The sequence below is a fragment of the Malania oleifera genome, chromosome 13 (assembly GCF_029873635.1).
Source record: "Malania oleifera isolate guangnan ecotype guangnan chromosome 13, ASM2987363v1, whole genome shotgun sequence".
Lineage (NCBI taxonomy): Eukaryota > Viridiplantae > Streptophyta > Magnoliopsida > Santalales > Ximeniaceae > Malania > Malania oleifera.
In genome coordinates this window covers 1,452,929-1,470,916 of record NC_080429.1, presented here as the reverse complement: position 1 = coordinate 1,470,916, position 17,988 = coordinate 1,452,929, and the positions used below count along the sequence as shown (strand labels likewise).

Here is a 17,988-nt window from a genome sequence, read left to right as displayed (position 1 = left end):
TTTAAGCTATATTTTAATTTTAGAAATATATTTGTTCATTTAATTTGCATGTAAATTGCATATAACAATTTTTGGAACAATAAAATTGTTTAAATATTTTTTTGAATTATTAAATTATTTATTTTATATATATTTTTATTTTTTAAATAATAATTTAATTATGTTGTCATACTTATATCAACTGGTTAATCCCAACCAATCAAGCGATTGACTTGAGGATCGAGTATCCAATTTATTTACGAATTCAATTTTCAAAATAAAATGTATTTAATGGAATATTTTTTTAACTTTATTTATTTTTTTAAGCTATATAATCACAAATAAATAATAAAATTATCATTTTTTTTTTTTTTAAGTCACTTTCAAAGACCTCTGTAGCTAGATTTTAGGGCATTTGATTTCATTTTACAATTAAGGCCTAGGCTGTGACTTGGGGAGATAGCCATGGCTGGCCCTTCCCAACTTGCGACACCATCATTGCCCATTTCCTCACGTTTTTATACTATTTATTTATCACAAGCTACGATGGGATGGACAAATAATGGGGGGCCCACCTGCGGTTCGTGTGGGGCTCACCAGGTCGCCACATCAGCCGTGGCATGTCTGGTAATTTTAGGTTTCCTTTGAATCAAAGTTGCATTCTCTACGGTCTATCCCAATATTATAAGAGCACTGACCACTATTTTTTATCCTTCACATGGTTTGCTTTTCCCCAGGCCTCAAAAGGCAGTCAAAAAATAAACCATTGGCAGACAGCAACACCACCCTTTCCGCATTCTCCACGCATTTAGTGGCGTTTCCATCCTTTAGAAAAACGAATCAAAATTAAATCATTTAAAACGATTTTTAAATGAATATATAGTGATTAATCAAATTGAATAACTAACAATATTTTAAAATTTTAAAATCATTAAAAATAATATTTTTTCCTAATATATCTCAAAAGTATATCATCTCATAAGTCAAAGAGGAGACTAAGACCCGATATTGATGAGAATAGTTACCACCTAAGTCAATTGCTCGCCTAATCGAAGCGATTCACACTCGCACTATAATTCGCTAATAAATGGCGTATCATTCTCGGTCAAACTCCTTGACTATAAATAGGGACCTAGAGAAAAGGTTAAGGTATCTCATTCTAATCCAAATTTACTATTGCTTATAATCTTTCAAGTCAATCTCTTACTTAGGTATCAGAGATATCCCTCGGAGTACACCTCGGATCCTTCAAGCCACTTTTTTTCCATCATTTTCGGGTGATTCTGATCGGAGAGTTCATCGGAGGTCATTTGACATTTTTATTCCGCAACATTTCCTTTTATAGTAATCGATATATAAACTTAAATATTTAAAATAAAATTTAAGCATGAATATTAGATTAATACAACTTTTCAAATTTAAATTATTAAAATTTTATATGATATAATATATATGTAATGTGTATTTTATATGCATATCTATAGTATATCGGCTAGGTTAATCATGGTTAGTTACTACATGGGCTCAACCAAAATTGAGCTGATAGCTAAAAAAATTAAGAACTCTAAATTGAAATCAAACCAAAAAAATGGTTAGATGATTTTTTAGTTAAATTCTGTGGTTTGCTTCCACTTTTCGATTTTTCTTGCTCACCCCTGCCGAAAACATCCCTACACACACATGACCTTGGTGGCTCCCACACCCAAGATGTGCAGCCCGCCCAAGTCGTGTGTATACCAATTGTCGGGATGCTCTCAAAACATCAGCATGAAAATCCCAAAACATACTGAATTTTAGGACATGCACGACTTGGATGAGTCTTGCATGCGAAGCATCCTAAAACACATGACCTTGGTGGCTTTTACAACGGCCATTGAGTTATGTGTATGCGTAGGATGCTTCGATTATACCGTAAGGTGTAAACGAAGAAAAAAAAAAGTAAAAATTAAAATTCTCAAAGAAGAGAAAAAAAAAAAAAAAGGAATAAAAAAACAGAAGCCTAGCAAACGAAACAAATTAAAGAGTACAAGTATTAAGTGAAATGCATCTTATGCTGAGCTGACCCATAAGAGTGATATTGTTTTTCATTTATTTCTGTGGAGTAAAGGATAAGGATTGGTGGAGGAAAGTGACTTGAAAACATTTCAGTTTTTTTATTGGCAATTTATTTATTAATTAATATCATGGAATCTTCCCAGAAAGCTGCATTCCTTTTTCTATAATTTAGAGATAATAAGACAAGTAAACCGAACGACAAAGATCCCACAATCTGCTTCTTCACCTCTGCGGCTATTCCCAACTACCCCATTCAAATATCCCCAAATTCTCAAATGCAGTACAAAACTCAGTCTCTGGATTCAAACTTCAGAACCCAAATCTAAGGGAAACCACTAATCCAATCCTAAACATTCAGAATGGAAGCCAATGACTTCCTCAACACCGTACCCATGTTCCTTGCATTACCTTATTTTGTTCTTCTCTCTTTAATCATCCTCTGTGTTTCAGCTTCACCAGCCTCACTGCCTCCATCTGCCACTTACCTTCTTCAGTTCAGAGACAGTCTCCCAAAAGACTCTCAGCTTCTCCTGCCATGGAACCTGTCCTACCCAAATTCCTCTTCCCCTTGCCGGTGGTCTGGTGTTTCGTGCTATGACTCCGGTGACGGCTTTCGGGTTAAGGCCTTAAACCTCTCAGGTTATGAACTCTCAGGCATATTAAATGACTCCATTTCCCATATCTGTCTCCATGAAAATCTGCTCTCCCTTGATCTCAGTGGTAACCATTTCACTGGTGGTATCCCGGAATTGCTTGGGAAGTGTGGCCAGCTCAATACCATCCGTCTCAACAACAATGGCTTTAAAGGATCAATCCCTCCTGTGCTTTTCCGACCAAAGCTTCTTTCAGAACTTGACTTGGGTTATAATTCTCTCTCTGGCAAAGTTCCTCCTGAGGTATGCCTCTGCACCGAACTGGAGTATCTTGGGCTGCATAACAATTTCTTGAGTGGAGAGGTGCCAAGAGACCTATTTGTTCTGCCGAAACTAAAATTTCTTTATTTGAACACTAATAACTTCACTGGGTCTCTACCAAGTTTTCCACCTTCATGTGCAATTTCTAATCTCTGGATTCATGAGAACGCATTTTCTGGGTCTTTGCCACTTAAGCTGCGTAATTGCCGAAATCTTACAACCTTTTATGCATCTAATAACCATTTTGGGGGAACTATTCCAGCAGTGGCCTTCAAAGATCTTTTGCTGCTAGAAGCTCTCTATCTTAATGATAACAAACTTGAAGGGGAGATTCCAGAGTCATTTTGGGGTCTGGAGAAATTAGAAGAGCTTGATCTATCGGGAAACAGGCTCAATGGAAGTGTGCCCGAACAGATTGCTCAATGTCGCCGGCTAACGGTCATTGCCCTCTCGTACAATAGCCTAGTTGGTCATATTCCAAGTTCAATTGGAAGTCTCAAAGATCTAAAGAGACTGCTTCTCTTTAATAACAAGCTTCAGGGCTCGGTGCCTCCTGAGATTGGAAACTGCAGTTCTCTCATTGAACTTGAGCTTCAGAATAACTACATTGGTGGAAAAATACCACCTGAACTCTGCAAACTCGTCAATCTTGAGGATTTTATTCTTTATAATAATAGCATCAAGGGCGATATTCCTCAACAGATAGGGAACATGCACAACCTTGTGCAGCTGGCTCTGTATGACAACCACTTGACTGGTGGGATTCCATCTGGAATTACCCATTTGAAAAAACTCACCTTTCTGTCTTTAGCTAACAATAATCTCACGGGGGAGGTGCCATTTGATCTTGGGAAAAACAACTCTCCTGGTCTAGTTAAGCTCGATTTAACTGCGAATCGCCTTTATGGAACTATTCCTCTGGGTATATGCAATGGAAATAGCCTTACGGTTTTGGTGCTTGGCAATAACTTATTTAATGGGACTTTTCCAGCTGAAATAGCTAAGTGCTCATCTCTTTGGAGAGTAGTTCTTAGCAACAATCTTCTACAGGGAACTATACCAGACAATTTGTATCAGAATGATGGCATATCTTATTTTAACGTTCGAGGAAACTTGCTCACAGGAAGGATACCTCCAGTGTTAGGTTTTTGGAGCAATCTCTCCATGCTTGATCTATCAGAGAATAGGTTATATGGCTCGATACCCTCTGAGCTAGGAAAGCTGGAGAATCTAGAAATCTTAAGAATTTCTTCCAACAGGCTTAAAGGGACCATCCCCCCTGAACTGGGTAATCTTAGAAAACTGATCAAACTGGACCTCAGTAAGAATTCTCTATCAGGAAGCATTCCTTCACATATCACTGCGTCTGTAGAATTGCAAAGTATCCTGCTTCAAGTGAACAAGCTCACTGGAGTTATTCCTGATTCTTTGTCTTCCTGCCGAAACCTCTTTGTATTGGAGCTTGGAAGCAACATGCTTGAGGGTCCTATTCCTTGCAGTCTGAGCAAACTGCAGCATTTTAATTCAGTTCTCAACCTGAGCCATAATAGGCTTTCTGGCAAAATCCCAGTATGCATTGGTAAACTAGATAAGTTAGTGACTCTCGATATTTCAAGCAACAATCTTTCTGGTGAAATACCATCAGAGCTGAACAATATGATCTCCCTTTCCTTTGTGAATATATCATTTAATCACCTGTCAGGCAAACTACCAGAAAGGTGGTTAAAATTGATGGCTTTGCCAGGATCTTCTTCTGTGGGAAACCCAGAACTCTGCCTGCTTGGCAAGGAAGCTGGTTATTGCAGGAAAGAAAGAAAATCCAATGCAAGCGGCTGGAAGCTGGCTGCTATAACGATTGGCGTGGTGTTTTCTATAGTATTACTTTGTGCTGCAACTTACTTCTTATTGGTTCAAGGCCTTGGAGGACCTCCTGATCAATCTCTTCTTTATAACTTTCCATCAAGAACTGAAGATTTACCTGACGATTTAAACTTTGAAGACATTGTGCGTGCTACCAAAAGCTGCAGCCAAAATTATGTGATTGGGAGAGGCAAGCATGGGACAGTTTACCGAGCAGAATCTGGGCACTCCAGAAGGCAATGGGCAGTCAAGAAGGTCAACTTGTCTGAATCAAACTTCAGCATTGAGATGAATACTCTTGGTTTAGTTCGGCACCGAAACATAGTTAAAATTGCAGGATATTGCATCAATGATGGGTTTGGCTTTATTGTGACAGAGTACATGCCAACAGGAACCCTCTTCGATGTTTTACACCATCGCGAATCCCGATTAGTTTTGAACTGGGATTCTCGCTATCGCATTGCTCTTGGTATTGCCCAAGGCCTCTCTTATCTTCACCATGATTGCGTGCCACAAATTATTCACAGAGACATAAAATCTAATAACATTTTGATGGATTCTGAACTGGAACCGAAGATTGGAGACTTTGGAGCTGCAAAATTGGACAGTGATGTTGATGCAAGCTCAACAAAGTCTTCAATTGTTGGAACGCTAGGATATATCGCACCAGGTTGGTTAAAATTATCTATGCTTGCTTCTGAATCTGATTTATCTGCATATTCATATTAATAGCTCGATTTTTCTGAATTATTCCCTTTGTCTGTGTTTTTGTCCCCCGTTCAGAAACTGGATACTCTACTCGCTTGACTGAGAAATGCGATGTGTACAGCTACGGAGTTATTTTGCTAGAGATTCTCTGCAGAAAATTGGCAGTAGACCCAAGCTTTGAAGAAGGATTGGATATTGTCTCTTGGACAAGGATGAACTTGCAGAGAAATGATGCGAGTGCTTACTTTCTTGATGAGGAGATAAATTTTTGGAATATAGAAGAGCAGAGAAACGCACTGAAGCTTCTAGATTTGGCACTGCAATGCACAGAAATGGTGCCTGATGTCAGGCCCTCCATGAGAGAGGTGGTAGGAATTCTTATCAAATTGAATCAAAAATAAAATGAACGTAAATAATACAGAATTGCATAGATTTAGTATGATCTTTTAAACATGTTATGTAGTTTTCAATGCAAAGAATGGGAGGCCACCAGCAGGTGATGCATAGAATTTAGGTACCAAGCCAAACAGCTGGTAAGCATTCTTCTCTGCGACAAAAAAATTTCCATCCCCGGAACCAAAAAAGAAATGACATCTGATGGAACAAGAAGGATGCCTGAAATAGGTGGCGAATGGGTAGAATCTTTGGAACCCATTATTATAGGCAATAGGATCATGGTTTTAACCATAGACAGAAGCCTATTTCCAAGGCAGACATTGAATTTTCGTATTGAGAATTGTGACTGCTGAACTTCCCAATAGAAAGAATTGGCTGTCAAGAGAAGGGTCAGGGCTACACACGGAAGACTTCTCCAGCTCTCCTGAGTTCTCTTGATTTAAACACAAGCATTCCGGCCACCTCTTTAAGCTGAAATTTTTATTGCTTATGGGAACTGAATTTTCTTTGAACCAGAAATATAATTATGTGATCATGGAGACAACTGTGAGACTAAAAGGATGGCAAGTTGTCTCCCATGCTTCATTTGAAGCAAAGATTTTGTATGAGAAAAGTGTTAAAGCTTGATGTACATTATTATTGATCTACAACATAATAATTTAAACTTTTAGATAAAGTGGTTATCTAACATGGTACAAGAGCTAGTGAGGTTCAAGGTTCTAATCACGTCGCCTGTATTTATTATGCAGTGTTAAAACTTGATAGACATTATTTGTATACAATCTAACAACTTAAACTTTTATATAAATTGTAATCTAACAAAAAGAAAGTAAATAAGAAATAAAGTTCTAAATATATTTTTTTAGTTATCTCATAAACCATTAAGAATGATAATTTATTGAAAGTCGTTTGAAAATTAAGAATCTAAGGTTGGAGGCACGCAAAATAGAGATCTTGTTTATCAAGTTTACAAATACTTTCTTTTCTTTCTCTTTTTCTTTGTCTAACAAACAAGAAAAAACTCATGTTTTCCATGTTCCAAACAGAGGCTTAGGGAACAGCATCATTCTGATTAGAACAAGAACAAAACAACAGCAAATTGACTAGAAGGACAGCGTACACATATACCAAACAACATTACAGCCTCATCTCCCGTATTCAAGTAGGGCTCAAGTGTTAACCAACATATTGCACCCTGGCAGAATCCTAGCAAATGCACAACCTGGATAAGTTTATGATCCATTTGTCAATGCTTGGAAATTCTGAAACTTCTTTAGAATTGTTGGATGAGAAAGGGAAGTGGTTTTATATCTCCCTGCTGCCAAAGCAAAGCACATGATTTTGACAACATCAAGTCAAAACTAAATACTTTTGCCAATGTAGTCTTATCACTCTTTTAATGTCAAAATACAGTAGTTCGCCACCCTAGGCAAATAAAAATCATTCATCTTGATGCAAGTTTATTCCTCAATCACAACAGAATGGCTTCATTTTCAATAACCTGAACATACTCCAACAGTGCGAGCAGAGGAGATGATGCATCATTTTTTGATTTTCAAGAAACTAAATGGTTTACAATATAGCAAGATATTTTAATTCCAAACAAATAAATAAATAATACAAATTCCGACATCAAAACCTGTAAGAACAACCACGTAAGTCATAATTTCTCCTCATCAGGGGAAAAAGTACAGAAAATACAATCTTATGCAAATTGAAACAACTCTGCATCCAATACAAAGCAGTTAATGTAGATTGCAACAGCCACATATCTGATTCAAAGCATTTATCTGTGATGTTTTTCTAAACAACATAAAGGGGAGAAAAAAGACCCTCTTGACATGACTAGAGCAAAAAATGTGAATAGCCACAGGATCATAACTTCAGTAGCATGCCTAAAGGCACCTAATCTGTTGCTTCAACATGTTGTGCAGCTTCAATTTCTTTCAATTTTTCCAGAGAAGAGATTCGACCATCCAAAGAATCATGAAAGCTTTTCATCTGGGAAAATAGACACATGAAAAATTGAATTCAGTACTGCAAATTTATTTTTATTTTTTAAAATTTTTGGCACTCGTACATCTGCCCTTATTAGTAATAACTGCATAGCTCTTCACAACTTATAGTAGCTGCAAGATGGAGGGATACATTAATGAAAAGAAGGAAACATGAAACAATCTTATGATCTATCCTCAAGGACCAGAAGAGATGGCATTTAAACTTTAGAATAAAAAACATCTAAACCATGAAATATTCGATTTATTTCAACCATGGATTTTCTTACAGCAGACAAATAAGTACTATTCTTTTGTGACAATATTATATTCTCTTCCCTCTTTTGACAAGTTTTTTCTCTCCATCACCATCAACTTACAACATATAATATCAGCTCCATCAACTCATCGAAAACAAGTGGAAGAAAGAAACAGATAAAAACGAGCTTAAATTCAATGCAGTCTCATTTCAAATTGTCAGAGAAGTTAAAAACATAATTAGGACATGACATTATAGATTCTTACCATCATTTTGAGCAAAGGATCTCCATAATTGCTAATGTGTTTTAATGTAATCAATTGTCTTGTATGAACTACTGACTGGTGGCGAAAGCACACACCCTGGGCCTTACCCGTCACTAATAGGAAGGCATTCATAAAGAAGCTCAAGCAACAAAATAAATGCAAACAAAGAGGGCTTAGACATTTAGTTTACCAGCCATGCTATATAGACCAAAATGTTGGGCGACTAAAAAACAACATAGCCAAAAAGTAAAAGTTGTAGGAATGCAGATGCTAAGGTGAACGAGTGGTGTAACTTTAAAGGATAAATTAAGTAACGAACATATTCACAATAAGGTCATAGCTCCACTAGAAGATAAGATAAGAGGGGCGACTTTGATTGTTTGGTCATTTGAAGCATAGGTCGAGTAGTGCTTCAGTGTGGAATTTTTAGTGGTTGTATAAGGGGTAGAGGTAGCACTAAAATAACTTGGAACAAGCTAACGAGAAAGTATCTTGTTAGAATACCACTTTACCTAAAAGCTTAGACTGTTAGGTTGTGGGTCAACAATGTATATCAAGTTTTAACACTCCCCCACACATGTAGCTCGACAGTACGGGATAGATAAAAACACAATAGATAACACCCATTGCATGGAATAGAATAATTTTTTTAAACACCACACAATATATGTGGGCAGGAAGACTAGAACTCAAGACCTCCTAGTAACTAGCTAGCGCAGGAAAGTGCTTGATCGGGTGAATTGGCAGAAAATAATTCATATTAGCCGATCCCACCTTAAGGCTCGATGTTGTTGTTGTTGTTGTTGTAAGTGTTAAGACAGAACTAGATGATTCCTTCCACAAAAAATTTGTCTCTGAAAAGCCAATTTGGTTGCCTGATACGCATAACAATGAAAAATAAAATTAAGCTTTGCATGGTGTTTCTACCTTAGAGGGTGGACCTTGGATCAACGGTAAGGTTACTCTTTTGTGACTGGTTGGTCACAGGTTCAATTTCGAGCAAACAACCTCTCTGCATAAAAGTATAGGTAGGGTTGCATACACCGTGATGACCCTCCCCCTACCCCAGCAAAATGGGAACATTTTTTACGGTGTTTTTTCTTTCTGGGACATTTTATTTCTAGACAACCTTTTTAGTGATAGGGCTGCAAATGACCTAGGCTGGGCGCAAGCCAGTTGGAGCTCTTCTTGGTAAATGGCAAGGACGCATTCAAGCTTGCTCATTTAGATAATGAACTAAGTTTGAGCATAATTTTGACGCTCATTTAATAAACAAGTCAATTTTAAGCTAAATTAAACTAGCTCCTAAAGCTCCTGAGATGCTTGTTTATAGGGCCATGAGCTAGTTAATGAATAAAGGCTCATCAATAGCCTGATTTTGGAAATCATATACATATATCCACAATTTATGAACAAAACTTAATGAAAATTATTTGTAGACAAAATATTCTATTAAAAGGTACTAATATTCAGCTTCTCAAAATCCATAAATTTTGGGAGCAGTCATTAAGAACAAGGCTGGTCAACTATCAGCCACTTTGTTTGCCAATCTAGATTGATCATTCAATTGAATGAGAATTGCTGCAGGAAGATATTCCACTTATGATGCTTTGGATTTAGCTTCCCTTGTGAATCAAGACACCAAAGTGCTTTGTGATCAGAATATACTACAAAATCCTGATGTAATAAAATAATGCCGCCAATGATCTGATGCTTGAGCTGAGCATCATAATGCTATAGAACATCCAGAATGGAGTATTGTCACTTTGCTTCAAACAACTTTTACTGAAAAAAAGGTTGTTCACCACTTCACCTTGTGTTTGAACTCTGTAGCCTTGCCATCGTCATTTCTTGGTCTCTGTTCCATGCCATGCTCTTCACGGTCTGTTTTCTCTTAAAAATCTTCACAAGAGTGATCCATAGTCGCCTCTTCTCAAATTCTAGGGTAAAAGTTTTTTTTACTCAAAGCAGCAGAAAATGGGATTCAAATTTAGTTGACAATGCAACAGTCACCACAGGCAACAAACATTCTGCCTTCATTCTCAACATAACATCACGTGGAGCAGATTCTAAAGCTCTCTGGTTTTATCTTTGCCATTTCTGCACACATTCCAACATGCACATATGCACACATGCGTAATACATGTATATGAATGCATATGTATCTATGGTGTGAATTCTTACATGTTGTTGAGATTATTGTCATTGGAATGCTACCATTTTACTTTAATATTCAACAATGAGTTTTCTTGATTGCTTTAACTGGGTCAGGTTTATATATATATGGTTTACACACTCAATATTTCCATATAATGACTTTAACATCCAGCACAAACCATTATACGCACTGTGATGAAGTCTGAATAGAATAAATGGAGTTGAGGAGCTGGTCACTGGAAGGCTAAGGTCCCTTCTGACTTCTGAGATTCCTCTTTTCTTTTTTTAATGTTAAGGACGCACTTACTTTGGGCCTTAAAAGGGCTTCGAGATCCAGGAAATTGTGGGATCAAATAGGATGTTCCTAATCCCCATGCAATTGCATCCTAAGGTCTTTCTTGATTGGCTAAGTAGCGTGGATAAGTTGTATGCATGAAATTCCAACGTGCATGCAGGTGAAATTCCTGAGCATGGTCATGCCTCAATTTGGTAGGATCAACCAATCAAGTCCAAGCAAGGCATGAGGGCATCTACCTGGACTTTGGCTCTAATGGGATAAATATAAACGACTTATTGTAGGTGAGGCCCAACAAAGCAGTCAGTCCGAAGACTTGTGATGTTCTCAGATTCTAATTATACTAATGAGCACCTTTTTACAAGTTTCTAGGTGCATGACTACAAATGCAGACAAGTGAATCCCCAAGCAGCAGATGGCTTTAGGTTGGGGTGTTTGGAAAAAGCAAGGTAGAATTTTGCAGAGTTGTTTCCGTGTATGCTATTTTTGGACTCTTTGGACGGAGATGAATGCTAGGGTTTTGAAAGGTCAGGTAATGCCTTCCCATTTGTTATGGAATAAAGTTATATTTTTTTCTTTTTTCTTTTTTGTTTTGGCTTCTTTTTGTGTATTACCATCAATTCCCCCCCCCCCCCCTTTTTTTTTTTTTTGGGGGGGGGGGGGGGGTGGTTCTTTGTCTAATTTGCAAAGCAGTTGTAGGTACCTATCTATTGTTGTTCTTTAGTTTTATTTATTGGAAGACACCTTGTTACCCACCTCTTGTAATTCTTATTTTTCTCTCTATAATAAAATTTATTTATCTAAAAAAATAGAATGGAAAAATTTTAAAGTACACACTTAACAAAAGATATAGGGTTGACTATTGGGAGGCAAAGAGAAGACTTAAGTATCTAAACAAAAAATTATTTTATTTTATTTTATTTTTGGCCACATCCAACCAAAACCATTATTAGCATTGAATTGAAGCATTGTTCTTCAACAACTACATGAAAAGATTAAAGCAATTGTAATTCGAGCAGCAACAAGCACCATGCCTAGGACGCAAAAAAGAGAGGAAGGGATGGGGCTAATATATGCATAACAATGTGTACTCTACAGTCATTTAGCAATCAATACAAACACACAATCCTATCCAAAAACAAGCCTATTGTTCCCCAAGCTTATAATTATATATGTTTATCAATAAGCCATATGACCCAATGACTTACTAAAAGGCAAAGAGTCTATGTAGCAGCTATTTATTAGCAATCTCATATGAAACTCTTGATCAACTGACATTTTACTCCCTCAATTTCCCCTCTTTCTAAGAAGTTCACTTAGCTTCTCAATACATATAGCATTTCTAATTTGCATTGATATGTAATATATTAAGTTATAATTTGAAATGCAAGGGTCTGTTTAGTTGTAGAAAACAGTTTTAATTTTCCATTTTTTCAAAGAATAACAAAATACCATCTTAGTTTCCATTTCTTCAACATTTATACGGATAGCTTGGTTAATATCAGCAATACACAACCACCCTCAGCTCAGGAATAACTTTTGGTTCAAACGAATATTTTCTGTTATTGTTATTCCTTCTTTTTATTATTTTTTTGTTAAGTTCATTACAGAGAATATTCTGGTTTTCTCTTCCTTGTGTATATATACAGCACTGTGCTGAGTTTGTGTATCAAGGAGTATTCAGCGAGAATTCAGCTCTCCTTTTCATTCTCTGTTTATTGTTTAGTTTCTGCTTTCTCTTTTTCTATCATGGTATCAGAGCTTCTTTAGGACTCGCGTCCATTTTCTCGAACTCTTCGTCTGCAGCTCGCAACATCTTCTTTCATGGCTGATTCTCCCACTGCATCCTCTTCACATACACAATCTCCTGCTATTTCACTTCCTTCTCCCATCAATATGATTACAGTGAAGCCAAACCATGACAACTATTTGCTATGGAAGGCACAAATCATGCCCTATCTCAAAGGCCAGAACCTATCTGGATACATTGATGGTTCTATTGTTCCTCCTCACCCGCTCGGCAAAAACAACACACCATCTTCTGAGTTTCTTGCTTGGCAACAGCAGGATCAAGCCATCATCAGTGTTCTGATCTCCTCTCTTTCTGAGACACTGATTGCTCATGTTCTCACGGCTACCTCTTCTTGTGAGGTGTGGACAATTCTTGAAGATTAGTTTGCTGCATAATCAAATGCTAGCATTATGCAAGTTCAACTACAGCTCACTACCCTCATGAAGGGTTCAGAATCCATTACTGAATACTATCGCCGTGCAAAGCTCCTTCAAGACTCTCTTGCCATGGCTGGTAAAATCATTCCATTATCTGATTTCATCGCATTTCTCTTGGCTGGTTTAGGCTCCGATTACGACTCCCTTGTTACATCCATCACTACTCGTGTGGATCCGCTCACTCCTGTGCAAGAATACAGCCATCTCCTGACTCATGAGGCAAGATTGAACCATCAGAGCTCCACACTTGCAGCATCTCCTGAATTCTTTGCTAACTCCACTCAAACAAAATCTGCTTCCAGCTTCTCTAGCAGCCGTGGTTCCTCACACGTCAGGGGCAATTTCAGAGGTCGGGGTTGTCATGGCAGGCATGGTGGTTGTCATTTCTCCTCCTCCCCAATTCCCTTTTCACCTATTCGGCCTACTTGTCAGGTCTGTCATAAAAGAGGCCATACCGCCATCACATGTTACTACAGATTTGATTTTAGCTACCAATCTCCCCCTCCACCTTCCCTCTCGGCACACCTTACTTCAGGACCGCAATTTCAGCAACCTTCTCCCACTTCTACAGACCCCAACTGGTACCCTGACTCTGCTGCTACCCACCACTTCACCCATGATTTTTCTAATCTCTCTCTTAACCCATATGAATACAAAGGCGATGAACAAGTTCGTGTGGGTGATGGCTCCTCTCTCCCTATACATCACGTTGGAAGCTCCACCATCTCGTCCTCTAATGGCAGTATTCTCCTCTCCAAACTCTATCAAGTTCCATTAATTTCTAAGAATTTAATTTCTGTCTGAAAATTATGTGAAGATAATTCTGTATTTTTTGAGTTTCACTCTTCCTTTTTCTGTGTGAAGGATTCCCAAACCCAGCAAGTTCTCCTTCGCGGTCCTACTAAGGATGGCATGTACATGTTTCCACCCTCATCTCCTCAAGCTCATGTTGGCGAGCGTGTCTCTTCCTTTCAGTGGCATACTCGCCTCGGTCATCCTTCAATGCAATTAGTACACAAAATCATCTCACAGATGTCCCTGCCTACCAAATCCTCTTCCTCCTTGGGTTTATGCTCTTCGTGTTGCAAGGCCAAACTTCACCAGCTTCCATATGGTTGCTCACCTCATCATTCATCTGCCCCACTTTATCTCATTTTCTCAGATCTTTGGGGCCCTGCACCATTCATCTCTCGTGGTGGTTTTCGCTATTATGTTTCTTTTGTTGATGACTACAATCGGTTTACTTGGATTTTTCCGTTAAAATGTAAATTTGATGTAGCTTCCGTTTTTTTATATTTTTCAAACGCTATGTAGAAACTCTTTTTAATACAAAAATCCGTTCATTACAATCAAATTGGGGTGGTGAATTCCAAACTCTTAATAATGTGTTAAAATCTTTTGGTATTTGTCATCGCATTTCTTGTCCCCATGCTCACTCACAAAATGGTTCGGTTGAAAGAAAACATAGGCACATTGTGGAAACAGGTCTTACTCTTCTTGCTCATTCCTCTTTGCCTCAATCTTACTGGTTTGATGTCTTTGTTATTGCCACTTTCTTAATTAATCGCCTCCCCTCCCCCACCTTAAATAACAAATCACCATTTGAAGTTTTATTTCATCGCAAACCCAACTACATGTTTTTAAAAACCTTCGGTTGCCAATATTGGCCTAATCTTAGGCCATATAATCAGCACAAAATGAACTTGAGATCCCTTCCATGTGCTTTTCTTGGATATAGTTCTTCTCATCATGGCTATTTGTGTTTTCATGTTCCTACTGCCCGTATGTACATCTCTCGGGATGTTTTTGATGAAAATATTTTTCCATTTTCAGCTTCCAGTTTAAGCTCACTCTAACAAAGTTCAGCTCAGCCCAATCAGTCTCACATTTCACTACCTCCTTTTCCTTCGCTTCAACCCACCGGATCTTCCCACACTACTACCTCCTCAACTTGGCCCGACCCATCCTCTCCTCCCAATAACATTCGGCCTTCAACTCACTCTTCCATCCCTCGCTCCCAAGCCCAACTTCCGTTAGCCTCACCCGATGCCGCTTCTTCCTCTCATCAATCCACTCCCGTATCTAGGGTTTTTCTCGACTCATCATCGTCACCACACTCTTCTCTGCTTTCTTCTCCTCCCTCCTCCGCAATCCCTTCCACATCATTTCATCCAATGCAAACAAGAGCCAGAGCACATAAATCTTGCCCTAAAATCCGTACTGATGGCACCATTCCATGGCCTCTGCCTCGCGCCTATGCCACTTCCGTTGCTGTTCCAGAGGAGCCCACTTCTGTTACTCAAGCCTCCAAATTTCCCGAATGGAGGCATGCGATGCAGATTGAGTTTGATGCCCAGATGTCCGCCAATACATAGTCTCTAGTTCCTCCTACCCCCAATCAAAATGTCGTTGGCTGTCGCTGGATCTTTAAGACAAAGAATTTGTCTAATGGTTCAATTGAGAGACAAAACGCCCGTTTGGTTGCTAAAGGTTATAGTCAACTTGAAGGTTTGGATTACATTGAAACTTTTAGCCATGTGATCAAGCCTACTACAATCAGGTTAGTTCTCTCCATTGTAGTTTCTTCTTGCTGGCTGATTCATCAATTGGATGTGTTCAAAATGCCTTTTTACATGGTAATTTAGATGAGCATGTTTTCATGACTCAACCTGCTGGGTTTATACATCCATAATTTCCTCACTATGTCGGAAAACTCAATCGAGCTCTATATGGCCTTAAACAAGCTCCTCACGCCTGGTATGCTAGGCTCAGCTCTCAACTGTTGGAACTGAGATTTGTTGTTTCAAAATCATATGCCTCTTTATTCATTTATCGGCATCAATCAGTGACAGTGTACTTCCTTGTCTATGTAGATGATATTGTGATTACAGGCTCCAATTCAAGTGTAATCTCTCACTTCATATTTGTTTTGAGCTCTGATTTTCCAATTAAGGATCTGGGGGTCTTACACTACTTCTTGGGTGTTGAATGTCATCATAACTCTACTAGGCTCATGCTTTGTCAATAGTAATATATCTTAGATTTACTCAACGAGACAAACATGATGAACTGCAAGCTAGTCACCAGCCCTATGTCTTCCTCCACTAAATTGTCTGCTTTTGACTCCACTCCTATTCTAGATCCTACGTTTTATCGAAGTGTAGTGGGCGGCTTGCAGTACTTACTCTTCACCAGACCAGACCTTACTTTCTTTGTCAATCATGTTTGTCAATTCATGCATGCTCCATGCTTATCTCATTGGCAGAGTGAGAGGCGCATCTTACGCTATTTAAAGCATACTCTACATTATGGTTTACTTCCGCAACCTTCTACAAATTCATCTCAGGCTGCCTACACCGATGCCACTGGGCAGGGTGTCTAGATGACAAAAAATCAACTGGAGGTTACTGTGTCTTTTATGGTGACAACTTAGTTTCATGGAGTTCAAAGAAGCAATCTACCATCGTCAAATCCAACACAGAGGCCGAGTACAAGGCCCTAGCTCATGCAACTTGTGAGCTACTGTGGTTACAATCTCTATTATCTGAATTGGGAGTTTTCTTGTCCACCTCTCCAACTCTTTATTGTGATAATTTGGGAGCAACTACCTGTATATGAATCCAGTAATGCATTCTCGCACCAAACATGTTGATGTTGACTATCATTTTGTTCGAGATCGAATTCAAGCAGGAGCTCTTTAGGTTTCTTTTCTTTCAAGTAAGGATCAACTCGCTGATATTTTCACAAAACCCTTATCTACTTCCAGATTTGCCTCTCTCAGATCAAGCCTTACTATTCTTCCAGACATGTTTGGCTCGAAGGGGCGTACCAGCAATACACAACCACCCTCAGCTCAGGAATAACTCAAACGAATATTTTCTGTTATTGTTATTCATTCTTTTTATTATTATTTTTGTTAAGTTTGTTACAGAGAATATTCTGGTTTTCTCTTCCTTGTGTATATATACAGCACTGTGCTGAGTTTGTGTACCAAGGAGTATTCAGCGAGAATTCAGCTCTCCTTTTCATTCTCTGTTTATTGTTCAGTTTCTGCTTTCTCTTTTTCTATCAGTTAACAACAAAAAGATAATTCTAATTTTTTTGGAAATATGAAAACAGGGTGGTGGTTTTCTTTTGTGGTAATTCTTTAGAAAATTAGAAATGAAAAAAAACAATGTTTCCAAATCCGGGCACTAAACATCCTGGAAGACGAAGAAGAGAAAACTAGAATTTTCTATATAAATTATTATCTGCAGCAACAGTTTCAACTTCCAATCTTGCATAAAATACCCAGAGTGCAGAAAAATTCCTCGATAGAACACCATCATGACACAGGTTCAGGGATGACAAATCAACATAATCGACAAGCGCAACGATTAAAATTATTTTAAAAGGATGCTTTCTCGTTCAAGCTGAAACTTTAGGGTTATCCAAAACAATACGCAAAGAGAGAGATTTCTTGAAACGAACCTTTTGAGAAATGGATTCGTGAGCGACCTTGTAATCATTGTGAAGGAGGTAAAGACCCAAAAACGACGCGGTCGCAGCACCTGCGAAGAAGGAAGCTAACCTCACTTTCAGAACGTAACCCATCTCCTCTCTCTGCTCTCTGCCGACTCCGCGCATGCGCGTGTAGAAAAGAGATGAGTAAAATTGAGAGCACACGACGTCGTTTGAGAGCATTTACGCGACGTCGTTTTTATTGTGTAAAACCAATGCATTGGGAAAGTATTATTTGTCAAGCTCCTTTTTACATAAATGAACAATTTTCAAAATTTAATATTGAGGCTTGTTGATTTAACATGTTTAAAAAGGTTTCTTATTTAGACTTGTAAATTTATTCCTAATATTGAAATTTAGAAGTCAGTACAAACTA

General features: G+C 38.2%; 2 protein-coding genes across 2 annotated transcripts; one reads left to right on the top strand and one right to left on the bottom strand.

Moving 5' to 3' along the window:
* The first annotated feature begins 2,234 nt into the window (after window positions 1-2,234).
* Window positions 2,235-6,600, top strand: LOC131146061 (leucine-rich repeat receptor-like protein kinase PEPR2). The gene is made up of 2 exons (XM_058095339.1): window positions 2,235-5,478; window positions 5,592-6,600. Exons 1-2 carry the CDS (start codon window positions 2,394-2,396, stop codon window positions 5,915-5,917), a joined length of 3,411 nt encoding a protein of 1,136 aa, XP_057951322.1. The 5' UTR covers window positions 2,235-2,393; the 3' UTR covers window positions 5,918-6,600.
* Window positions 6,601-7,552: 952 nt separating this feature from the next.
* LOC131146060 (uncharacterized) lies at window positions 7,553-17,780 on the bottom strand. The gene is made up of 2 exons (XM_058095338.1): window positions 17,583-17,780; window positions 7,553-7,913 (listed from the first exon to the last, which is right to left on the bottom strand). Exons 1-2 carry the CDS (start codon window positions 17,736-17,738, stop codon window positions 7,818-7,820), a joined length of 252 nt encoding a protein of 83 aa, XP_057951321.1. The 5' UTR covers window positions 17,739-17,780; the 3' UTR covers window positions 7,553-7,817.
* Between the last annotated feature and the right edge of the window lie 208 nt (window positions 17,781-17,988).